The 27,114-nt window shown below is 38.1% G+C and overlaps 2 protein-coding genes across 2 annotated transcripts; both read left to right on the forward strand.

Annotated features, from left to right (window-relative positions):
* The first annotated feature begins 892 nt into the window (after positions 1-892).
* On the forward strand, positions 893-14,853 carry BubR1 (Bub1-related kinase). The gene is made up of 8 exons (XM_065223082.1): positions 893-1,077; positions 1,199-1,403; positions 1,469-2,567; positions 7,174-9,553; positions 9,613-9,727; positions 13,118-13,365; positions 13,427-13,523; positions 13,585-14,853. The coding sequence occupies exons 1-8, from the start codon at positions 965-967 to the stop codon at positions 13,930-13,932; spliced, it is 4,605 nt and encodes a 1,534-aa protein (XP_065079154.1). The 5' UTR covers positions 893-964; the 3' UTR covers positions 13,933-14,853.
* Positions 14,854-22,383: 7,530 nt separating this feature from the next.
* LOC135702073 (pyridoxal phosphate phosphatase PHOSPHO2) lies at positions 22,384-23,852 on the forward strand. The gene is made up of 2 exons (XM_065223061.1): positions 22,384-22,469; positions 22,969-23,852. Exon 2 carries the CDS (start codon positions 22,975-22,977, stop codon positions 23,719-23,721), a length of 747 nt encoding a protein of 248 aa, XP_065079133.1. The 5' UTR covers positions 22,384-22,469; positions 22,969-22,974; the 3' UTR covers positions 23,722-23,852.
* The last annotated feature ends 3,262 nt before the right edge of the window (positions 23,853-27,114 follow it).

Below are 27,114 nucleotides of genomic sequence, written 5' to 3' on the forward strand. Positions count from 1 at the left end.
ACTCAAAGATGGCGAGTGGGTGAAAATGGTAATGACGTTTTGAAATCTGTCAAAAGGCATGACATTTTTTAGTACATCATCATTTTTGTAGCGGCACCGGTGGTGTAGTGGTAAGCGTGATTGCCTCTCACCCCAGCAGGCCTGAGTTTAATCCGAGGTTCAATCCCAGTCGGCGCCGCCGGTATGTAAAGCCGTTGGTTCCCGGTTCATGAGTTGATGGGTCGATAGGTAGGGTGCAGGTGTGGGAGTTGCCTTCCTGGCGTCGGCAGCATTGCGGTGCTCAGCACGGAAAACAAGATCGACTGAAAACAAATCAAGGAAAAAAAATCATTTATGTAATTGCGGATCTGAAAAATAAGCGTCGCATGACCAGTTTTAGCTTTTCTTTGATTCGCCAATTGACGTTTGATGGGTTTACACAACGCAGTTTACACATTTTATGAGTAGACCCGTTTTTTCACGAAATGTGTGAAATTTTACACATTAATGTGTTTACGCTGGTTACCGTGTAAAGAAACGGCGAATCCCGCTGCGCCGTTTGGTGACCCCTGGTTTACTTTTTGAATTCGTTACTGCGTTACTTTTATTCATCGCCACGCCTTTTGACAGCTCCTAGACTAGAAAACATCGCCAAAGTTCAAAACGAAGAAAGAACGACAACGGTCGCCCGTGGTCGCCGTTCACAGCGAGTTTGTGTGGATTTATTGAATATTATAAACTAATTTTTCACTATTGATCAGTTCACGAAGATTTGCCGCACTCTTCTCTCACCCGTAAGTTTTGACAGTTTTGGGTGGTTTGTTTTGGCTCCCATTCGTTGCTATCTCTTTTACTCAGAAGCAAAATGATAGGGAGCAAAAAGTGAGGTTAGGGACCGTGCACTGATCTATATCGACGCGCCTAGTTGTAGGAATCAAAAGATTTACTTGCTTTGATTTTACGTAGTTGGTGTTTTGAAACCAAAATGGAGGACCTTGAAAAAACGAAGGAAAATATTCAACCCTTACGTGGGGGTAGAAATATGGAGCAGCTAGAGATTGCGCTTACCTCGGAATCGCAACTAGCCGAAGAAAGAAGGTAAGATATGGGGAATAGTTTGCATCATAAACATACGTTTTGGCAAGATGGACTAACCATAGTCTTAGTCGTCATCAGACAACAGCAAAAAAAAAACACGTTTACAAAATTGTTTTTGTAGGGCACATGAGCAGAGAATCGAAACATACGAAGGCAATGATCCGCTGCAACCGTGGTATGAATATATCTGTTGGATAGAACAAACTGCTCTCAGCAATGGAAACTCATCGGCCAACAGTGAGATTCTTCTGCGTTGCATTGCTAAATTTGAAAATGACGAGCGTTACCATCAGGACCATCGGTTTATCAAACTTTGCATGAAATATGTAAGATTACAGCGATATATATATATTGTTTTCTATTCAATGACTTTTATTGAAATTGTTTGTAGATCGATACCCAGCGTTCCCCACAGGAGCTGTATCAGGAACTTTACGACCGTGGCATTGGAACTCTGTGCGCCGAATTGTACGTAGGCTGGGCTTACTATTATGATGCAGAAGATAATTTTGCCCAAACGGAGTCGATTTTCAGAAAAGCGTTAGACGCTGGCGCTACTCCCAAGGAAGACATTGAGCAGGCGCACAGACAGTTTGGATTTTCAATGTCTCAGCGATTGCTGCATAAGGATGAATCTTCAAAGATTAAATTTCAATCTACTTTAGCCGAACGCAGAACCGCTCTAACTTCACTTAAGGCACACCAAAGGAAGCATGTGGGCAGCGTTAGGACAGGACTTGCTATAAAAAGCTATAATCCCGGAATTGTAAATCAGGAGAACGTCCCTAATGGTTCAATGAATGTCAACGGTTTACCTGTGTACACTGGAGCTACGGATTCTTCCAATGGAAATCAATCGATTGTTCGTTCTTTGGTGAATGCTAGCCGAGATCGGGAAAATGTTCGTGAGCCAGGCCCTTGGTCCAATGCAAAAGGACACCACAAACGAGGACCCTTGTTTGGAACGTCACATGGGCCATCATTCAAAATATCCGAGGATATTGTTGAGTATCAACCGATTCCACTGTTGATCGATAATCTGAGCCATGGCATTCAGCTGACACAAAAGCACAAACGTGAAAATTACCCGCAAAAGGCATTCGAACTTGCTGTTTGCGATGACGATAAACCGTCGGGATTTCCAATGTACGATAAACTTTCTCTCTATTGCCTTGGATCGAAGGAAGATTTCTGCCCAGAAGAATTGCATGGCTATCGGTACTTCAAGCGCCGTGGAATCGTCAACAAAATGACGGAACGCTACGATCCCATTTGGGCCAACGGGGCAAAAGCAGGAATCCGACTGCATCCGTATCATGTATGGGAGTTTAAGTTTAAACCGGGTGATGATCTAAATACGGAAAAGCCAGTTATCGATGAAACGAGCATCCGAGGAATTCAAACCAAGGTAAACGAATTTTACTCGGGCGAGGAGGAAATATCCCTTGAAGAGATACAGCTACAAAAATGGAAGGACGGGAAGATCAAGCGTAAGTTATTTTTTGCATTTTTTTTACAGTAAAACATTTACCAGATCGGGAGTTGTGGGAAAGTGGTTATTATTATTATTATTATTATTATTTATTAACGACACTTTACCATCAGCGTGGCATTCGTGTCGGAGAGGGAAAGTGGTGCAAGGTGAGCTATGTCTCGAAACCACCGATTTTAATATTTAAATTGGTAAAACAGAGCATAAGCAGAATTTTGAATATCGCCGTGTATTGTCGAGATTTCGAGATAGCAGCGCATGCCGATTTTCATACAAAATTGTCAACTTGTTTAACTTTGTTCTCTTATGATCAATTGAGCTGAAACGTTCAGGTCAGAACTACAAATATGTTCAATTTTACGATTACAAAATACCAAATTTTTGGGAAAAAAAACTGCACAGAATTAGGCTTTAGGTGGGTAAAATTATTAAGGTATTTTTCGGTATTATTCATTTTGAATAGTGAGATCGGGAGAAGGGGCGGTTAGCACGCTATGTCCCGAAAGGTTGCAGCAATTTGCGTGACTGAAATATCAGGGTGGCCAGTGAACCGGGGAAACCGGAAAGAAACCGAGAAATTAAAGAAATATCCGGGAAAACAATGCGAACATTTTTTCGCCAAAATAAACCAATAAAACACAGTGAGACTTTCCAAAATTTTTTTTTTATTGCGGTTATTTATAAGGCCCTCTCGCATATTAGACCATGCTTGGACCGATGACCATTATTTACAATTAGATCCCTTCCCGCTTTTATTTTTCAAATAAAACGTATTATCCCCTATTTGATAAGTTGCATTATTTTCCTCTAAACGATCTGTTTGCTGACCAGTCTTCTGGGTGCACTGATCGAGCTTTCTTTTTTCGTTCTCCTTGCGCTTCGACAACCGGCGTTTGTTGGTATTTTTAATGAAATCCTTTGTTGCGTTTGATGAGCTGGTGCTAGAGTTTTCGTCGTTGCTTTCAACGTTTGAAGTGTGATGATCCTCGGTTTGATTGTCGGTGTTTCGCTGTTGTTCTTCTGCTGAGAACCCGGTGAAAGCAGGAGATGATTGACCCGATGTCGTTGGCTGGTTTTGTTCGATATCCATCGACGGGAAATCAGCGAGACTGAATACCCCCTTGGTTGGTGGTGCTGCTAGAGCGGTGCTATTGTTCGATGAGGCTACATTTCTGTTTGGGATGTGCTGCTCGGCCACAATGGCGGCACGTTTTTGGTTGCTTGTCGTACGTTACAAACGTTTTTTCGTTGTCAACCGTGATGTATGATGGAATGGCGCAAAACTCGAACACCGCTCAGGAATCCTGGGAAGTAGTGCTTCCATTTCTCATGTCGACTGGAAATCACTGTCCCGTACTTTGCCATGTGGTTCATAACAGTGGCTTGTGGCCATGCCACAGAAAGGTCATGCACTCGAACGGTCACTGCTTCACAATCCACATATACCGGGATTTTGAACTCACTCTTCGCACAGAGAATCGCGTGTTTATAGTTGTGCGCCTTTTCATAGCGCAAGACAACTTTATTGTCTATCATCTCAATAAAAACACAATTTCGGACGTATTAGAAGCTTAATATTGTTCTTGAAGAATTTTTGCACTTTTACCGTATTGGGACGAACTGGAAGGAAACTAAAGTCAACAACGAGTGTGTTTTTACGAACTACACTCATTTTCGCTACAATATTTCACCAAGTTAAGCAGAGCAGAAAGAGCACACGTCCGATGAATACGAGTAATGGCTGTCGAATGATTTCCAAAATATTGACTTGCTCTATTTGCTTCATAGTTTCCATGAGTTTCCGTAACTCATTTTTTCCTTGTTTCAAGATCATCCTCGCTCCAGGCAACCCGAGGACTTATCACTATTAACAAAGCTTAAAAAGTAACAAGGACTAAGATGTGTTCTTTCGATTATTTAAAAATCATGTTCCCCTAGTTTGAAATAACCAGGACTAGGAATCGGTGGTAGATCTTACATCCCGTAGCATACCACAAAAAGGTGATCCACCCACGTTACGGGACATTACTTTTTTTTTATTTATTTTTTTTTTTTTTTTGTAGTGATCCAGTGGCAGCAACTTGCTAAAACTCTACACTGGACCCCTTTTATTGATAAATTTTGCTTCTATGAGCCTCTATTTTAAATCAACACACAGACGTTCCTAGGCTATGGTGCCCATTTGGTCACTGTTGTTTTTGTGCTGATCCAAATAGTTTTGATAATATAATTGCGCATTCTTTTTTTTTTATGTTGATTTTGTCCCAGTCTTGTCTTCTGTCGTCACTTATTTTGTCATTTTGTCTTGTGTATTAACCCCCACTTGTCTTGTTTATTGTGTCAACTTGTGTCTATTGTCCTTCCCCATCTGTTACTCTGTCATGACTAATTTCATTGATATATAAAAATAGTAATATCAATTACAGGATAATATGGTTATTTCTCGATTACTTTTTCAAAGGGAAGCACCAGCTCCTGCAAACAATGCATCCGATCGTCGATCGGGCGCAACCAGCAGCTCGCACACGCTTACCAACACCACTAGCAGGTAGAGGAAAATTTCCCCTATCTGATGATAGTGCCAGCATGCGTGGGCGAGCCACCAGTTACGCCAAATCGACGACCAAACGCACCGCCTACAAAAGCCAATACGCTCCCTTGAAAAAGTTATCGAGATTTCTACTAATTAATGAATTATTGACAATTACCTCTCATGATCCTTGGCTCTGATTTTAACTTACCACTTTTTGATTATTTATCAAATACCTCTCCCAGAATATATAACTCCCCGATGCTTTGTTGGTTTCTGGTCTCATTTGGATTGGTCCTGAATTTGTTTGACATCCTGTTCGAAGTAATTCTTTGAGTTCCAGCTTGTACGTGTCTCACGTCATATGATTCGCCATTCATAAAGATAATGGGTTAAAAGGGAGTAAAACATACATAAAGGTAGATTAGTATTAGTTGTACTTGATCCAAACAATAGAAAAAAGCATAGATGACTTAGTAGAAAAATAAAACTAATAAATAGCTAAAAGTGCAATGGATAAGTGTTAGTTCCGGGATCATTTTAGTGTTAGTAGTTATGTTAGTTTTGATCCGTATTCAGCCCTGCTGGCCCCTCAAGCATTATTTGCAGCAATTGTGATAAGATTATGCGACACTGCTACTACTACTATGTTAGATGTATGGCTTGTCAATTTTCGCAACGCAATGTCTTTCAATAAATCACTCAATCAATTTGATGTTTGAAAATTTGCTCAAAAGGGCTTTGTTGACACATCATACCTTACCGAAAACTAAAGCACAACAATCCTAATTCTTATTTCAAACCTATCAACATATTTAACACATCTTTCCTAAAATTTCACTTGTTCGTAAGCGCCTGGTTGAAGATATGACTTTCGCTATTGACATTGTCTGTAATTAACAAATACACTAAATAGGAAGATTTATTATACAACTTCATAGGCTAGTCGCCTCCCTAAGCGGACCCCCCGCGTCCTATCTCTTATGTTAATTAACTTTCTGAATTCTATAATTGAAGTTTATTTAATAAATAACTGAAATCTCTAATCTACCTACATAACCCATGCTTTTAAATTACAATTTAACGTGTTTCAAGTACTTCTGGCTTTTACATATCTTATCTTATATCTTTGTTCGTCCCAGATGACACCTTCAAGTGACTAAAATGCTTCACTTTGAAGTTAGTTTCCAAGCTAATTTTAAATTGTATATTGTATAGGGTAAATGTTCCAACTACGCTCTCACGTTTCCACTATGTGGCCCCACAAAAATACATATGGGTATGTCACAATAGAAGCACACCGCAGTGGAAATCCCGAGCCATAGTTCAAACACTTATCCCAAATCAAAATGAAGCACATATAAGATTAGTTACAATACCATGTACAAAAATGGTGTTTAACATTGTTTCCTGAGTAATAATTCAATGAAAACAACAATGAAAGCTTGTCACGCAAATAGAAGGAGCACTGTTGGGCACTTTCTGAAATATTTCAATAGTATAATTCCCTTGCAAACCCAAATAAATCTATCTGCGTAAAAAATAAATAAAATAAGAGTGATTTGCGGCAAAACCCGCCAGTATCACACCCAACGTCAGTGCCTATACGTAAGCGTACTACGACGCGGCTCTCAATAAAAGGAGTAACAAGTGTGATACTATCACTGCTAGACTAGATCTTTGGTTCTCTCATGCAGCGGTTTATCAGAGAGGGGAAGCTTAGTAATCCCCATCGCCTGCCCATGTCGCCATTCTATCGCGGCATGAGCCAGCAACGCCGACCATAAACCTACCGTCTCCAACACTCCACTATAAAGCATGAAATTAAGCCCGCCCACCAACAGCAAGGTGCAAAAACTAGCCAAGGGGAGGGACCCACGTTACGGGACATTACTTGCAGCTTTAAAAAATGCATCCTGCAGTTTTCGTCCGAAGAAAATTTTCCCACAATTAAGTTCCGAAAATTTTCAGTTGGTAGTTGGTAGTCTTATGAGCTAGTTTTCTTAATTTCCTAAATCACAAAAAACTACTTTGAATAATAATCAGCTTTATTTTTTCGCCTTCTCTTTGCCAGGTTACATCGATCATAAGCATGACGACGATATGTTGCGAATAGATATGGATGAAACGATCGTCCAAACGAAGCGTGTATCGATTGCTCCACCAAGATTCAGCATGGCGCCAATGCAAGCTGGTCCTAGTAGGAAATCAGTATTACCTTCCAAAGCGAATATGATTAAAATCAGCGAGGAAGAAACAGACGAATCGACAATTGTGGAGAAGAATGCACCCACTGATGATGATAAAGATGAAATAAAATACACCGGTGCTATTAAGAAATCGGACATTTACAAGAGACGTTCTTATGATTCACCAGACATTAAATCTGCACCACAGAAAAAGTTGTCGCTGGAAGATTTAGAGCCGGAAACGGTAAAAAATGAATCCATGGAAGATGAAGCAACGGCTTTTGCAGTGCCTTCTGCGAAACCCAAATCCAAACTTACGATACCGATCTTTTTGGATGAAGAAGAACCAACTGATAACAAAGACGCTAACAGCTATTATCCCAACGAGTCATGCTCCACGCAAATGTTCAACATGTTCGTTAAAAGTCAAAGTACTCCGCTCGCACTGAAAAACTCCGGTGCTATACGAAAGTCCGACGTACGAGGTCAGAATCTCTGCTTGGACGATCAGGAAGAGCAGGATGAAAATTTTGCTCAAATGCAGCCTGTTAAAATCAACGATGAAAATGCTGAGCCTGAATCAATTACACCATGCGCCTCGAACTCTACCCATGCACCGAAGCAATTGTCAACAATTATGGAGCGTACAGAAAATAGTACCATTTCCGGTACCGGCAGTACAAAATCCTCCGTTTCATCTCCTCCCTTAGGAGACATTATCTCACCCCTGCCAGCAGTATTAGATGATGAACGATCTGTCATAATTCAACACATGAAACAAGCCGCTAAGAATCTCTCCATTATGCTTATGGAAACAGCTTCGAGAAGTAAAACAGAAGAAGATATGGTATTCAAGGTTCCGGAATCGATAACCAATCCGACGACAACTAAATCCTCCGACACTCCATTCACCGTTCTCGAAGAAGAGCAGGGAGCTTTAGCAAAACCCGTCGCAGTTAGCCCCTTCGTTATTCACATTGATAGTACTGAAACGATGGCTAACGTACCTTTGGTTTCGAAAGTCGATTTGCCACCAAAAATTCCAGACGATAAGGAGAATAAACTATTGTTGGACGCCGAAACAAACCAGAACACACTCTTTCAGTTACAGGAAGAAGGCACGGTTACCGGAACAGGCAACTTGCTCCGTAAAAACATCTCCCATCTTCCTCAGCGTGAACCGGGCGTGAATTCTATAATGTCTTTCAAAATGACCACTGAACGAACCAATACGGTGCCACTTTTTTTGGTAAAACAGCCTGAAGCCCCACCAAAGCTCCCGGCCACGACAGCCAAAGCCGACGATTCTTTGTTCGAACTACTTGCTAGAACTCCATCCCCGAAGAGACCCATAACTAAAACCTCAAAGAGTCCATCGAAAAATGTTGATGAAAAGCCATCACAACGTAAGAATTCTTCGTTCTTCGATTTGGCAGACTTTCAAAAAACACCTGAACCGAAAATACCGCTCAAAAACGCATCTACGAAACAACAACCGGCCATCAGGCTGGAAACATCAACCCAACCACCCAAGCCGATTATTATTCAAAGCGTCATGGGAGCGATCAATCTAGCCGATTTCCCATCGCCACCGAAACGAACATCTACTGAAGATTTGAACACGGAAATCTTCTCCCTTCATATGAACAACATCAAAAATTCCACCTTACTTCCGGATCAGTTCACAGAATGCATGCCATCGGAGAAAACGGAAACTGAAATAAGCCCTGGAGTGAAGAAACCGCTGCTTAGTATCGATTTTGACATCAGCTACAATGAAATGGAGATAAAAAAAATGAATCTGGACGATAAGAAGATTGATGCTGATGGATTCACGGTACCAGCTCCGGTGTTCAAATCACCACCCATTATTGAATTGGATGACGGCGATAGCGATGACCTAGGTAAGAGTATCTATGTGCAGAAGCAAGCGAAGCCTGTCCAAACGGTCCAGAGATGGGACGAAATTGACGAGCATTTTAACCCAGCCAACAATCGGTACATGAAAAAAGAGGTTGATCTAGATGGAACGGTGCAGTTCATCTACCAGCAGACTCAAGCCTGTGAGGTTGACCCTTTTGATCCAAAGCTGCAGGTTGCGTTTTTGGAACAGCTAGACTTTATGAGCTACATCGAGGAACAGCCGACATGTTCGCTGGTGAACAAAGTTCAACCGCTATCAAGGAGTATGACCGTGGACATTCGTGGAACTAAGTTCATGATACACAAGAAGATCGGCGAAGGCACATACGGCACAGTCTACAGGTATGAGGTGAACTGTTGAATGAAAAATATATTCTTTATGAGTTACTAATTTGTTACAGCGCCAAGAATCTCACCTCTAATAAAATAGTAGCAATGAAGCAAGAACGACCTGCTAATTTGTGGGAATATTATGTGTGTCTGGAACTGAGGAGTCGTATAATCAATGAAGATATTGTGAGTACAGAAACAGATATTAACATTAGCTGTAAGCTGTTGGCATTGAATATTTTAGCTCAGCGGTTCTAAAATTTTACCTTAACAAATTACCTTAAAAAACTAAAAAAATGAAAAAAAAAAAATAACGTTGAAGGGTATGTGTCTAGGGGCACGAACGAAAGCTTGACGTAGGACCGCTAGTGGGCGGAACAAATATGTTGATCATTTAGTTTTACCTCGTTACGTTTTGAATTGAAAAGGGTCGGTTGTTTTTCATATGGTGGCCACACCAGTGCAAGTCGATGCCGACCGGATGACGGCGGCCTAGTCATGCTTCCTATTGCGGGAAGCCTTTCCTCCGGTAGATGTGGGTGCTTTGGTCGTCGTCTCAGTGATGCCACATATACAGCTTTATCTGTAATAATACAGATTTTTCTCAACATTTTGATACAGATATCTGTATATACAGATTACAGATTTTTTACATATATAGATTTTTCAGATTTTTGAAATAAGTGGAATATATGTTTAACTCTGGAATGTATTTAGTAATATCCATAAATAATCCTTTCTTCCTTTTGAGTTGGTACAAGCACCTGACCATCCAAGGCGCCGGTGGTGTAGTGGTAAGCGTGATTACCTCTCACCCCAGCAGGCCTGGGTTCAATCCCAGTCGGCGCCGCCGAGATGTTCTGAGGCATTAAATCTCTGATCACGCCTTCCTTCGGATGGGAAGTAAAGCCGTTGGTCCCCGGTTCATGAGTTGATGGGTCGATAGGTAGGGTGCAGGTGTGGGAGAGCTGCCTTCCTTGGCACGTCGGTGGCATTGGTGCTCAGCACGGAAAACAAGATCGACGGAAAAAACAAACCAAAGGAAAAAAAAAAGGACCTGACCAAATCCCAATTTTTTCACTTTTTATTTTATTATCTACGTTAATTTTGAACGGACTTCTGATGCTCAGATGTTCTTATTTCTGATTGCTTTTCATTCCTATTGTTTAATTAACCATATCACATGGTGACAGATACTGTGAATTTTTTTTATTTGTCGAATCGGTAAACAAGCCCTTTTAACAACCCACAAGCTGATTGATTACAGTTTGTGAGTCGAACCGTCAACTGGATATTTTGACATTTGACTAGCGTAATATCAGAAATAAAGAATATTCTATGCAGTTCTACTAAAAATCTAAATAAAAGTTATGTGTTGTGACAAAATACAATAAAGTTGATAAAACATATGAACACGATTGCAAATAAAGAAATACAGATGAAACTATCCCAAAGTTTTTCACAAAAAAATACTGAGTACACTTAGGTATATATAGTTGGTTCGAGCAACAGCCAGCGAATTCAATGTCCTTTTAATCTGCCAAATGATTAGATAAAGTTGAAATTTGTTTTGATTAGAAGAATTTCAGAAAATGAAACATCGAACATAAATTTTACAACTAATACTTCATAAAATGTTAATGCTTATTTCTCATTTTCTAAAATTGTTGAGCAAAAAAAAAAACAAATGACCTGACAAATATTTTCGCAATCTCGGATCTAAAAAAATCAAGTTTTACGAAAATATTTTTGATTCTTCGTTAAATTTTTTTCCGTTTTGTGTCTCATTACTGTGACTTGATTTTTTGTATATTTAGTCTTTTAAAAAAGATACAAATCACTCACAAAAAATCAAGATTCAGGATTTCGACAAAATAGATTTATTCTTTAGAAAGCAAATTTAAGTCATTCTTCAAAATTCTAAACTATGAACAAACTATTTCTGAACTTCAAATTAACTCAAAGTATATTTCCGACGTTCCGCAATAAGATCATACTATATGTAGAATTTATACAGATTATTTTACAGATTTTTGTCAGCCAGAAACAGATTGAAAAGATTTTACGGTGAAAATACAGATTAAAAATAGAAATAATGTGGCGTCGTCTTTGTATTAGTGCGATAAGTACGTTCCACTCATACGTCGTGTCCGACGCTTATCCGTCCGTTGCTCGAAAGCAAATGACGAAGAAAACGATTGGGCAAGCGTTTTTATTGGCGCTGTTTTTCTCCTCCTTTCCTTTCATTGGTGAAATGGTGAGCGATTAACCGAGCATTGAGCTCGCTCATGTGAGCATGCGCAATGTGGCGTTTGTTCGATTTGCGCTCTATCGTTGCGTCCGTGTTTGGGATTTTTCGTTACATGTCTGAATTTTGATTTTTTTATGTGACTCCCAGTATAGAAATTAAAGACTTAGTCCTATGTCAAAAAATCCTTAACACTGCATAATTACCTGAGATCCATAAATAAAATAGAATTAAAGCATCCAAACTGAAGTATTTGGCCAAAACACTAAATAAGCACACACAAAAAAATCACATGTTCTAAAACTTAAAAACGGCGCTAAAATGTCAACCAGTCCAAAACAGGGCCAAAAATGTACAAAAATGGTATTTAAACACTTGATGGGTAATTGAAACTTGCCATGAGTTGCCATGAAACAACAAAGAAGTATTAAAAACAAAGGTTCTGAACACTCTCAAAATAGTATTAAAAATGCCAAAATACCATCAAAAGCTTAGCGTAGCTAGGTTGCTATTCCGTGATTGATCAGAATCAATTAAATTAGGCAATGAATCAACTGAAAGAGGCTGGTAGCTACCGTCCATTCTCATTGTACAAGTTTCAGGTAGGACTAGGGTAGGAATATTAGAGTGAACTGAGTTGTTTTGGAGACCGTGTTTACCTCTGCGTCCCTACAAAGGGGAGATTTTGTTAGTAGGTTGGGTTCGTTGGATCATGATTCACCTTGATAAGTGATGCTATCGTAGTTTTGATGTAATGAATTGTTTTTCAAAATTCAAACGAACACAATTTATGATCTTTTGATGCGAATGATGCAAACTTATCAACTCAGTATTGCAAAGGAGCCTGAAATAAAACCCACGATCTTCTGTTCAGTAAGCAAAATCGGTCGCCACTAGGCCACTGAGTCCCTTTGATTGTGTCACGTTTGGCATAAGAGAACAGACATAATATTGTGAATATTATTGGTTGTAAAGCATCGTTCATAAAATACTATCGCCATCTGTTGACCGCACTGTGGAGGGCACTGTGCTCAACAGATGGCGATATTGTGCAAACGTCAAACTCCAAAGCAGATGAATAGGAGCGCCTCCAGTGGGTACACTACCAACTAACAATAATTTAAATCAACCGTTAAATGTGTAAACGATCAACAGAATATGAAGTGCTATGTCTGTTTGTCTGTGATAATAGGTTAACATATTAACATACATATTGACTCACAAAACCAAGAACAATAAAACTCGAATGCCAAGTCATTATCTCTACCCTAAATATCATGCTAGCTCTAATTCTTTATTTCCTGCATTTTATTCTTTTCGTTCTCCAGTTACCAGGGCTGATGAGCGTGGACTACGCAATCGTGGGGAACAATGCCAGCATTCTAGTGTCACCATTCTCGCGGTACGGCAATATTCTGGATGTTTGTAACGTGGTAAAACGGGTGACCAACAAAAATGTTGACGAGTTTATCGCGATGGTCATCACCAGCCAGATACTTTCGATCATAGACCACCTGCACAGCTGTATGATCATCCACGCTGATATCAAACCTGACAATTTTCTGCTAATGTCTCCGTATGTTTTATACTTTCTGCTTTAGATAGTGATGTTAATCTTGTTATTTTTCGTCCTGTAGTATTGATTTAGATGCAACGATACCGTGTGTGCAGTTGATTGATTTCGGTGTTTCTATTGATCTCAAACTCTTCCCAAAAGAAACAACGTTTAAAAAGGTAAGAAGAAGAATAGTCTTAACCAGAAAGTGTTGTCTTACGTTAGCTTCATATCCCTAAGGTTGTAACGACGGAATGTTTCACCTGCATTGAAATGCTCGAGAAGAGGCCGTGGACTTATCAGCCTGATTTGTACGGTGTTGCTGGAACAACACATGTCATGCTATTCGGAATGTACATGGAAGTTCAGAAGGATATTGTCAACTGGAACATCAAAGCACGAATGCCACGGTATTTCCGGAAATCTGTCTGGGACAACTACTTCTCGTCAATGTTGAATATTCGCGACTGTAACGAAATGCCCAATCTTCAAGCCTTAAGAAATAATCTACTGGTGGAGATCGAAGAAAACAAAAAGTATATTCGTGACAAAGTGAGTGAATTCAACCTAGCGATACTGTCCGGGTGAGCATGTAGTTGTGACCTCAAGGTGGGGTTTCAACTTTTAGTAGTATATTATGTATAGAATGGGAAAGCATTATATCCTATCAAAAATGGTTTCATTGATTGTATGCTAGGACTTAAAAGAACCAGCCTTTCCAATAAGTTTGAATACCACATGACGCAAATGTCCATACCCTTTATTTATATGTTGATTCAAAGTGGTTTTGATAGACACACTCAACCAAATGGGCCTACTGAAGTCCAGTAATGTATTGTATTCTATGTACCTTACCTTTACTACAGGTACTCGTATATTAGTCCCATTTGGAAAATCGTCATATTGAGAAAATGACAAGTAAAGATATTTGTATAATTTGCTGTTTGCTACTGTAAGGTCGTCATCCACCGGTCACTATATTATTATTGAGTCTACGATAATACTCGGAACACTGTTCACCGGAAATCAATTTCCCGTTCGACCACTTATAATAATTAACCGGAAATCATAATTTTGCGGGTTTGAAAAAATACCGGTTTGTTAGTGGTAGTAACACGGTGCACGTATGTCACATAGAAATACTTAATCAACAGTCTTGCACATTTATAAAACCAACCCTGAACCGTGTTTGTCATGAAAATTTAAAAATAAGATCAATATGAATCAATACGTACCCAGTGCCACATTGGCAAAGCTCAAAATACATTAAATAGATACACCGAAAATAGTTTTCATGTAGCTTCCATTGGAAACGCAAATGATTTTCATCCATAAACAAAATTAATGGAATTCATCTGAATTTCACATAACATTTATGCGATCACGTTAATTTTATATGATTTTTCATATGAATTTCATCGGCCTCATAATATTCATGTGATTTTGTGGTGGGATTTTTAGCTATGTGATCACATGAAAGCTATGTGAAATTCACATGGTTTTCATCCATTAGACATGTGATAAATTTTTTGAGTGTAGACTGTATAACCACAGACAAACAGACGTAACTCTTTCTCCGCAATCGTCGTACACGCATTGATCGTTTGATCGTACTTGTTCGCTAACTGGGCGATCTTTAACTGGGCTGCTTTTTAACTGGGCGTTCGTTAACTTGGCTGTAGCCCAGTTAAAAAAAAACAGTTATACGTCAAAAATAGTCGTCACATTTAGTTATCATAATTGGTGAGGGGCATTCGAATGGAATATTAAGTGATAATGTAAATAAATTTGAAATTATTTTCATTTCACACTGAAATCACGACTTAAAAGCGTTATGAGCAAAGCATTAAGCCTTTCTAAACTAGCAAGATTGAATGCTGTGAAAATAATAATGAAAAACTTTACACTGTATCAATTCAATGCACATGAATTTTTATTAACGTCGATCAAACAATCCATTGAAGCTCCCCTCAGTGTTTTTTGACGTTTGACAAGTCAGCCCAGTTAACGAGTGGAATTCGCTCACTGGCCTGTTCGGGACATAAATCCACTGCGACCAGTTATTTGATCTATTGTGGTATACCCCGTGTCCTTTGTTTAGTGCATGTCGTATTACTCCATCACTACCCATAATCGCATAATAGTCCCATATGAATAGGAAATCAAGCAACGGTGGGACTGATATGCGATTATGGGCAGATCACTATTGAGAAATGAAGAAGTAATCGGTTTTGATACAGTTGTCATTCTTGCCTTTATCGCAAGGATCCGACATTAATTGTAAAGTCCCGCTCTTTATACCCTTTGGAGTGTTGGAACACCCTCCAAAGGCGCGCCCTTTTGCAGTCAAAAACGGATTCCTTAGCAACAAAATCAAGCAATAACACCGATCATCGGTCATGCATGGATGGTCATGCATCAGAATCCTAGTCTTAACCACTTCAAACTAGAGAACAGCGAATAAAAGATTAGGAATCACGTAGATGAAAAATAACTACCTAGCTCTTTTTTCCTTGTTTCAAGATCATCCTCGGTGGACAAAGCCGAGTCTTTTCACTTTCAACAAGACATACAAAGTAAAAAAGACTAAGATGTGTTCCATTGATTACAAAATAATTCTGTTTCCCTAGTTTGAAGTAGTTCGAACCAGGCTTCGGTGGTAGACCTTATTGCCAGTAACGCACGAAAAGGTAATCTACCAAGCGCTACACGGAGAACAAATTCGTTAAGTTAAGATAACAATCCTAATAGTTACTTTCACATGGAAAAATATTGTTGTTTTAAAGAAACCTATAGTTATTTCAACATTAATTCGACCGTCAACTCAATCATATCTACCTAATAGATTCAACTGTTCATCTTATACTCAATTCAACTATAACTTTGATCAATTATAACAACCGCCAAATGTAATTTATTTATATACTTTGGTTTCAAGTGATCATCATAAATCCACACACTTTTAACTTGTGATGCGTAGAACAGGCGATATGATAGCTGGCTCTCACGCAGATGAACACGGTTCAAATCTAAGTTAAATGTTCTTGGTCACTTTTTTATGATTTTGCAGTTATGTTTTTGAGATCGATAAAGAAGCAAAACAAACTTCCTTAAACATTGTAAAATGTTGCTTTCCTAACAATAGTTTTCTTGAATCAACTAAAGCATAGTTGTATTTTGGAGTTTGACGTTTGTTCATCTACTGAAAAATATAGTTGAGCCAACCGAGGAGCCAACTATGGACTATAGTTGTTGCCCTCTATATATAGTCAAATCAACTATAGTTTCGGGTTATCTCTAAAACAATTGAACAATATAGTTATTTTGACCGGAAAAATAATTGTGTCTGCTATAATTTGTTCTCCGTGTAGCCCAGTTAGCGAACAAGTACTGTATTGTTAGTTGCGCGAATCCTCCACCACAGTATCGGATCACTTTGACGTTTCTATACATTCTTTCGAACTTGTATGCAATATTGTTTGAGACTTGGCAAGCAAGATTTTTTCCGCGAATAGCTCGCGAGATGTCGTTAGTGAGTTGAACGACGATATATTTAAGGAACACTTATTTAAAGAGTTTCGTCTGTTTGTCTGTGGTATTATAATTATTCTGTGATACTACCCCGAACGCCATAACCCCGAACGCCATAACCCCGAACGCCATAACCCCGAACGCCATAACCCCAAACGCCATAACCCCGAACGCCATAACCCCGAACGGTACACTACCCCGAACGATACACTACCCCGAACGCCGTTACCCCGAATAGTACACTACCCCGAATGGCCACTACCCCGAAATTAAGACAAATGGAAGAACAGCAAGGGATCAAAAGAAGTGTAAATTTTTGAGAAGGAAATTTCCTTTTCTAATTTATACTGATTACAAATGATAGGATTCTATAACATTCCCCAAAAAACCATTCCGCAGAAAACCATTCCCCAGAATCTCATTCCCCAGAATGCACCATTCCCCAGAAAACCATTCCCCAGAAAACCATTCCCCAGAAAACCATTCCCCAGAAAAGCATTTCCCAGAATGAACCATTCCCCAGAAAAGTATGCCATGTACACTGGAGTCGCTTTTTACGCGGGTGATACGTCCCGCGTAAAAAAAAACCGCGTAAATTCCGGAATCCGCGTAAAAAAAAACCGCGTAAAAAAAAACCGAGTAAAAAAAGACCGTGTAAGAATAAAACGCGTAAAAAGCAATATACCGCGTAAATTCTGAAATCCGCGTAAAAAAAAACCAAAATCCGCGTAAAAAAAAACCGCGTAAATTCCGGAATCCGCGTAAAAAAAAACCGCGTAAATTCCGAAATCCGCGTAAAAAAAAACCGTGTAAAAAAAAACCGCGTAAAAAGCGACTCCAGTGTATTAGATTGACTATTTTTGTTTATTATAGTCACTCCTGGAATCTTCTTTCGCGTATATAAAAAGAAAAGAAAAACTTCTTAGGGTCTGTTCATAAACTACGTAGACAGTTTGGGGGGGGTTGGCAATTGTGCACGGTCCATACCAATTTTAAAAATTTTGTATTGAAAATTATCTACGCAGGGGGAAGGGGGGAGGGGGTCAAGAATCCAAAAAAAAAAACTGTCTACGTAGTTAATGAACAGCCCCTCAATGGCTCAAGGGGGTTTCCCATCTTTGAAAATATAACAATAGGAAATAATTTATTCTTTGGATATACGATAAAGAAGGGAATATTCCCTTCTTTTAATATACAAAAGAGAACATAATCAATTCGTTAAATATATGATAAAGAATATATAAGGAAAATATGTAATCAATAGCTTTTGGCAAGGGATTCGGGGTAATGACCATTTGGGATAATAACGTGTGGAATAATGTTATAAATTTGTAATCGATAGTTCAACGTTCCATACACCGATTTTTCAATCCGTAACGAGAAATTCTTCAACTCAGGTCGAACAATTCTTTGATAAGGTTTAACAGTTTCCGACTGGTTGAATTGGATTGCATATTAGACCCTTTGACTTTTTAAATGGTGAACGAAGTGCTCGAAAAATTGAAGGTTGTCATTTTCTAAAGAGCTTTAAAATGGTTTGGAATTGATAAATACATAGTTCCATAAAAGTAAACTTAGTGTATCATCAATTTAGTAAAGTGAAACTAATCAGAGAGTTTAATCATGAAAAATATATTAAATCAAATGTGTAAAATTTATCGAGAAAATTTGTATTCAGAAGATGTATTTATCAGTGTGCAAGATACTTGCGGACCTGTATATTTATGGACGCCTTACATTAGAAAAATCATTGTGCCTAAAACTCTGAAATATTCGGAAAGGATTAAGCTTACTACGTTTTTCTACGTCAATGGATGGAGAGATCCATATTCTGGGCCTTGCATTGGCGCTTTGTAATAAATAAAATATGTATATTAAGCTGTTCTGTAATATATAAAACTGAAATATAATATCAAATGACCAAAAAAAAAGTGATAAATTACTAATTTCATCATCTTTTCTGGGGAATGATAAACTCTGGGGAATGCTTTTTTGGGGAATGGTACATTCTGGGGAAAGCTTTTCAGAGAAAAGGTGCATTCTGGGGAATGGTTTTCTGGGGAATGTTATAGAATCAATGATAGTTTTTTATTGGAATTTAGAAACACTTAATTTGCTGTTCGCTGTTCACAATCTGAAGCCTTTCTGCTCTTACAACTGAGCCGCCTCGTTGAATCGCATTCACAAAAAACGAAGCCATCTTGTCATTAAATCATCGTTAAACACTCAAACAAACATAAAAATAAAGCTGCCCAAATTTTAAGTTTTTTTTTTTTAATTTTCATTACGAAAATCGAATGGCTATTAAGTAGCTTCCGTTATATTTTATTTCGAAGATGCATAATAATAATAATTCTAACTTTATTTTAAAAATGTAATATAATTTATTAAAAACAAATTAACAAATTAACAAAAGGCCGAAAAAACTCGTAGTTTTTTCGGCTTTTTGTGTTTTTGGCCTTTCGTGATTCGGCCTTTTGTGATTGCGTAGTAATCACACAATAATGCGCTATGCGTAGGGAAAAGTTCGCGAATCATAGTGAACTCTTGCTTCACTGATTTACATGAATCAATTTTAAAAATGCTCTTATATGTACCTAGACAAAATAAATATATTAGCAAATTAAGTGCTTCTAAATTCCAATAAAAAATTATCATTTGTATTCAGTATACCTAAGTTCCAAAACGAAATTTCCTTCTAAAAAATGTACCCTTCTTTTGATCCCTTGCTGTTCTTCCATTTGTCTTAATTTCGGGGTAATGGCCATTCGGGGTACTAGGGCATTCGGAGTAATTTTGAACTAATGTTCCTGGCTGAAATATTCCATGGAGTGCAACATAACAAGCCAAAGTGAATATTACAATTCCAACGTTTCAGCTGGTTACTGGGGTCAGTAAGCAACTGTCCAGTCGCGTCTTTCATAGGCATCTTTGGATTCATCCTTGCTCCAATCAGACGTCGTGATATATCGCTGAGGAGGTGGATATAGCCGGTTGTTGCTGCATCTCTCCTTCGTCGATCAGGGAGTCCACCCACACTCGCTTGTCCCGTCTGCAATTACCGTTTACTTCCTTCTCTATATAGAGCCGACTACCGTTGACAGGCTTCGTTGTTGGTTCCTCTGGTTCCCACCCAATCTCTATCGCGGTTTTTGCTTCGCTAAGCTCCACAATATTATGCCAGGTTTAATCCATGATCCACTCTTTCCGCTCATCTAATGTAATATTCAAAATATACAATATAATTTCTATAATGATTTTATGTGTCGCACTCATTGGTCTGAAATGATTTACAGGGAACAACTTTTTCATACAAGCGACCATATGAAAAACGATTAATTTCGACTTCCCCAAAGATGCCCTTGAATCAGATCCTGGAAGGTTTACTACATTAGCGTCATATTATATTGGCATCGTAATAATATTCAATTGGATTTGCTGTGGAAATTTAACGTGTCACACTCAACCCAAGTAGCACATTTCCATCTCGAAAAGTATAAGCAGCCTGTTTATGACTGATATAAGTCGAATAGAAGTTGTCACGAACGATTCGTACTAGGGATGGAGTTTTTTAGTCATAACCATAAGTCCAAAATGACTTCTGGAAAACTCTGGAACAGATCCCGGAAGATGCAAGTGTTTGATTGGAATTGTAATATTTATTTGACTTTCCTGTAGTGGGTTGGAGTGCCACACTGTATGGAATATTTTAGCAAAATCATGATACCATCATTATTTTTTCTAGTTCTCCTACACTCAACAGATTGTGAAATCTAAATAGATTAAAAGTTACGCTAAATCGCAACTCTCCTGACCGACGTATAGTTTGGAATAAAGAGAGAGTATTCACACTTAGTATTGATGAATTTAAGTGACGGTAGACCATGGTCTGCAGATGGAAATGATGTGAAAAATGGTAATGACGTTTTGCTACCTGTCAAATCGTAGACTCAAAAAATTTGTCACATAAATTTCACTTGAAAAAAACACGTAACCTATAGATATTATAAATTATGACGTTAATAAAATTCATCACAAGTCATACTAAAAGCAATGTGATAAGCTTTGAAACTTAGATGAAATGTATATAAATTTCACGTGAATTTCATGTAAGATCATTTCACTAGATTTGCAACTACCATTGGATTTGTTGTATTTTCTGACAAGTAAGTTGTTCTATTTTCGTCATCATACACCATTTACTAATCATATATTTTTGTAGAACGAGGAATCGATGAGTTTGATTTGCTTACCATCTCACCCGAAAGATTGGCAGAGGAAGTGCAGCTGGTTGGGGGTGGCTGGAATACGCAAGAAATTTCTACCTGGAGAGCTTCCCTGTTGCATTACATTGGATTGACAATAAGCTTAAACGAGTAAATATATAGGGGAAAAGTTGGCTTCGGCAATACCTAAACCTATTATCGTCAGGGGGTAAACAACGTCCTTGAGAGCTCAATTTCGGCATGTGGATACATTCCCTAATAAAAAAATACCATAAACGAACGATAACCCAAATTGTCGAACTTTTCCACAAATGGCTTGGATGATACTCCAAACACGTCGTTAAGCAAAATAACCATACAAATTTTATTAGGGTTGTGTTTCAGAGCAACTACTTTTCCCCTATTAAGAAACCATCTGCATTAAGCTGAACAATAATATAAATAAACCAATATCTATCCAGTTACTTTTAATATTCCAAAAAATCATTTTAGAATGCCTAACAACAGTTTGGATGCTACGGATTGCTACTAAAATTTAAGGTGTTTCCTTGTAGAGTCCATTTTTCCAACACATCTCACATTTTAAAGAGCACACAACTCAAGATCTACGAGGTTTACACATCTGCAAAATTCAGACATTGCTTGCTTCTCCGCAGTAAACAACAAGTAGTTGTTTCAGCTACGTGCATTCACAGAAACCTTATTATTTTTACATGTGAAATTGCGAAGTGTAACACGAAAAAGGACGCTACAGGGAATCACCTTAAGTGAAAGTGTAATAAAATTCACTTAGAAAGTTCTATAAAATTTACGTTGCTTTCTAGTGGATTGGGGAGAGATCTTTTCACTTTGAGCAATTTTCACTTAGATGTTACATGAAAATAAAGAGAAATTTGCTTCAAAAGCCTATACTACATATAACAGTTTTAAATGGATAGAAATTAAAACTTTCGAACCGATCTACATATGAAAAACCGTAAACGACGCGAAAAAATATTAGAAAATAAAACAATTTCTGACTCGTTTGACATGACGAAACTTTGCTATTTTTATATACACTGGACGAATTCCATGCCGTTATTTGGACTTAGTATAATTTTGAAAAAAAAAACTTATCTCTCCAATGTGTAAAAAGTGTTTAACTATAAAATGATTAAATTTAAATCTATGTTTACTAATATTTTTGAGTGTATTTGCCATAAGTGACGCTTTATGTTATCGTAAGATCGCCAATAAAATATAAATAAACCTGTAACTGTCAGTCGTATATGAACCGGCAACGCGTTCAGTATTTCCAACAAAGTGTATCGAAATTGAGATCTCAGGTTTTTGTGTGTGATAATATTGATTCTCGAGAGATTTTTAATTGTAAGTATTGGTATTCGAATATTTGTAAGTGACAATAATGCAGTATTTTTCTTTTAATTAAATTAGTACAAGCTAGATTTTACTCGTTGATCAGTACAGCAATAATCAGCAGGCAAATAAAGCTTGAAGTTGAAATCCAAAAATAAGATAGGTGTCATATTATATTTTATTGGATGGTGTAGTGAGGATGGTACAGTTGCGTTGATACTACGATTAACACTATTGTAAGATTGTTTACACGAAAAAGGATACCAAAAGGGAAACAAAATGCTTGATCACAATTACTTTCACGCTACAATAAACATGTTTTGGCTAAATGCAAGGTATCGTCAAAAATTGCATATGCTTTCAGCGTAGGAGGATATTCAATGCATGTATCTTTGTTTCGGTACTATTTTTTAAGTTTTGTTCGTAGCGGATCTCGCATAAACAAAATAATCGCATGAGTGCATATAAACAAACTATTTATATAATGATCAACAACAGCAGTCTTTTCTAGGACAACATGATATCATCCAAAGGGTGCATTCTGAGACGACTGGCAGTATTCGATTTCGATCACACTATTAGCGAATACAACACAGATATTGTCGTGCGGGATCTTTTGGATCAAAGTTTGATTTCACCGGAAATCAAGAGCATAGTACGTAGTTGTGGTTGGATCCCATTTATGCAGCGAATATTCCGTCTATTGAATCAAAATGGTTTCACGCCTTCTGATATTAAATCAGCTATTCGTGCTATCCCTGAAGTACCTGGATTAAAATCGTGCATCAAAGAAATGGCTGCGAATAATTTTCATATTATCATCATAAGCGATTCTAACTCCGAATTCATCAAGGCCTGGAACGATTTTAATGACATCGAGAAATATATACACACTACATTTACAAACCCGGCTAAATTCAACAGCAACGGCTTACTGGAAGTGCATTCCTTCCACAATCAAACTGAATGCAGTCTAAGCTCAAAGAACCTCTGTAAAGGAAAAATTTTAGAGGATTTTTTAGAGAAACAATTTAACGAAGCCAACACGGAGTATGATAAAGTCTTCTATATAGGAGATGGTAAAAACGATGTATGTCCAATGCTGCGACTGACTGAGAATGGATATGCCTGCCCACGTGATGGGTATAGTTGCTATGATGAACTGAACGCTGCCATTGCCAAACGATCAGAGAAATATGATGCGAAAATTTTACGATGGAGGAATGGAAGTCACCTAGCAAATCTTATTTGGAGGGAGCTATGAAGTCATTTAGCTGAGTACCATGAGCTATCAGCAAAGTATGCATTTGTACTTTGGTCTGGAGCGTTGAATGTCCTTTACTGTATTTGTATTGTAATAAAAATGCTATCTACACATTTCGCCTCCTATTATAGCTGTTTGTAGAGAAAGCCATGTCCTTACCATTAGCACAGGATAGAAAGTTTTAACCGCTGGATATACACCATTAATCACGGTTTTCATGTTCGGTAGTTTTGTAACTGTAAATGACAAAAATTACCGATCATTCAGCTATTCTCAATAAAACTACTGATGGTCAGCAGCTTTCGCGAACAAACTACTGAATACGGTATTAGCAAGTTCTAAATTTACCGTATAATAACAACTTTACAATGAATGAAAAAACTCAATAAAATAGAGTACCGAGTTTTCAGTATTCATTATTCATTATATTCATTACTGAACAGTAATCAAACAAAATCCCAGAACTGCTGATAACACCAGTAAATCAAATTACTAGCGTCATTTTCCTATACGTTACACCTCGCGCACTTGACGACAAACATTTCTGTGTGAAAAGAGCAAACTATTGTGAAAATTATTAAAACAGGGCAGTTTCTGCATTTCTGATGCCATGAGTCCTTTTTTGCAATATAAGGCTGATATAGAGGTTTACATTTTTACATTAGGGAAGGTCCATTAATTATGTCACGCAAATTTGGCCCCAAACCCTCTGCTCCCTCTATCACATTTTTTGTATGGACATTATTTTTTTTTGTATTGCTCGTCACAGCTTCCAAAATCCCTCCTCTCCCTAAAAGTGTGACATAATTAATGGACAATCCCTTAGTCATATATATTAGTATTATATCAATGACGTTTATGTAAGGTCTGGGACAAAGGGCTTATTGGTGTTAGTGAAATGTGCAAATGGTTAGTGGTGTTCGTATTATATTGCAATGTTTATCTTTTTACACGAAACAGCTGTTGGCAGTGACGTATTTCTATCTGTTCTCAGTATGTCGGCAGTGACGTACACTCAGGTCTTTTTTTACACGGGGGATACGGTCCGTGTAAAAAAAACCGTGTAAAAAAAAACCTACGAGATTTTGATTTTTCGCATGCTTAAATGTTTTTAAAAAATCGGATTTTGATGCCATTGTATGTATGTATGTAAGGTAGCCACCATCCCTTCGAAGATCTTGTCTTGTATGCAGCTCCACTTAATAGCAAGATCAATTTGAGCTACCGATCTGAATTCACAATATCGCTGTATGAAGGGCCAAAAACGGTGGGGTGGACCCGTAAGCAGAGACACTTACGCGAAATCCACGGGAATTTAAGAATCTCCTTCCAACGATACGATCCAACAAATCGAATAACGCAATTCGCAATACTTATTAAGCTTCCTACAGGATGGTTTGTTAAGAAGGGCGCGTCAATCTCACTGAAACTGTTGGAGTAGAATTCACACCATCACAATCGAATCGGTAGGATAAAGAAAATGATAGTGTTTATTCCCTCCTAGACTCCGGTTGTCATACCACTCCAATCGTCCAGTTTCAGGTCAAATGATACCCTGATGCTCCCTCCCAACCCAGTATTTATTTATATATATAGTAAACATATGTAATGGAGAAATGAAATATATCAGAACATTAAAATACGTAATAATGAAAATACATTTATATGGATAAAAAAACTGGTATTCCGCAATGAAAATAATAATTATTTTACATACAATATGATGCAGCTCTATGTCTCCTCAGCTCCCAATAAGGAAGATGTAACCCTGAAATTTCCAACAAAAGACACAGAAAAGGAGATTTTGTTAGTAAGTTGGGTTCGTTGGATCAGGATTCACCTTGATAAGTGATGCGACCATGGTGTTAAATTAATCAGTGTTATCATGCATTATACTTGGATTTGCCCGAAGCCAAAACCAAATGGTGTATCATTGGGCCTTATTACGGGTGTCACTACACGGTGATAAGAAAGTGATACTCAGAATAAGAGCCTTTGATTACCGTACAAATCAAATGGGAATCACTTCACCGTGACGACAAGTGACAACTTTTCACCGTGATGTGACATCCGTAATAAGCCCCCTTATAATATAAATCTGAAGACGTTCCATCATCGAAATGCTGAAAATGAACTTAGAGCATGAGCATGAGCAAAATTGATCGCCCGCGACTGCCAACACAAAAGAGCTGAAAACCAATTCAAACAAATCAAATCAACAGACAAAACCAGGGTGAAAACTGTAAGAGTGAATCATCACAGTATAAATCTAGTGATGTTCCGTCATCAAAGAGCTGGAAGAAAACTCAAATAATTTAAATCAATAGATCCAGTCTGAATGAAGGCTGCAAAAAGAGAATAATTATACAGCAATGACCCCATTTTGTCAGCTAGCAAAGTATGTGTATCTTAAACATTCATCTTGAAGGAGGAAGGTATGAAATTACAATTATGTGGAATTATTGAAAAATAACAGTCTGATGCGCGGAGAGATTGACAGGATCGGGTCATATAATGTGAATATTAGGAAGATTTATCATCATCAAACTATTCTTGAATTGACCTGGAAGAATGCTTGTGAATAATTGTTATACAGATATATTAAATTGATAAACTAAATGGTTCAAACAACAACTCCAGCCTGTAAAAAAGCTGAAAATAGGGAATCTTTACAATGTGGATCCCCGACGGTCTTCTACTCAGTAAGCAAAAGCGGCAGCCACCAGGCTAGTCGATCTGCTCAATTTAAATATTGAAACCTTATTTTATGAAGTTCTTAAGAATACCAATTGAAACACAATGTAAACAAATAAAAGTTAAGAGTCTCATCCGAATCAAATGATTCCAAACGATACGCATTCATAGAAATTAAGTTTAAATAGACACAAGTAGAAAAATGGAACAATCTCACCAAATCAGTCCAACTGAATCCCTTGCAAGCAGCTATGTCACGCTTGGTGTAGTAGCTCCGATCATAGACCCGCCCTACGGGGATCAATCCTCTGGTCGAATGTAGTCGATTGCTCCATGACGCGAACACGAAGCGACCGCTCACAAAATCATACAACGCGTAAACAAACTGAAATCAAAAACTATCACACGCGACGCCACAAATTTCTGTACCGGGAGCACAAGCGAAGAAAAAAAAACAAACAACGCAGATAGCGACACTTCTTCTGATGCCTGCAAACATGATGCATCACGTTTTCTTTTTCGATTCCAAAACTTCTCGGAAAGCGAGAAAACCACCAATCACACACGTATAACCGTCCGGGAGGCAGAGTGCCAGCGCTAATCTGGCAAAATCAGCGAACGCACGCACAAAACAGAAATAAACTTATACACAACCGTATCCGAACAGGTTCGAAGCTGAACTGAAATCGGATTTTGATG

The sequence above is a fragment of the Ochlerotatus camptorhynchus genome, unplaced genomic scaffold, assembly GCF_037179485.1.
Source record: "Ochlerotatus camptorhynchus isolate MF236.1 unplaced genomic scaffold, CSIRO-AGI_Acam_v1.1 ptg000184l, whole genome shotgun sequence".
NCBI lineage: Eukaryota > Metazoa > Arthropoda > Insecta > Diptera > Culicidae > Ochlerotatus > Ochlerotatus camptorhynchus.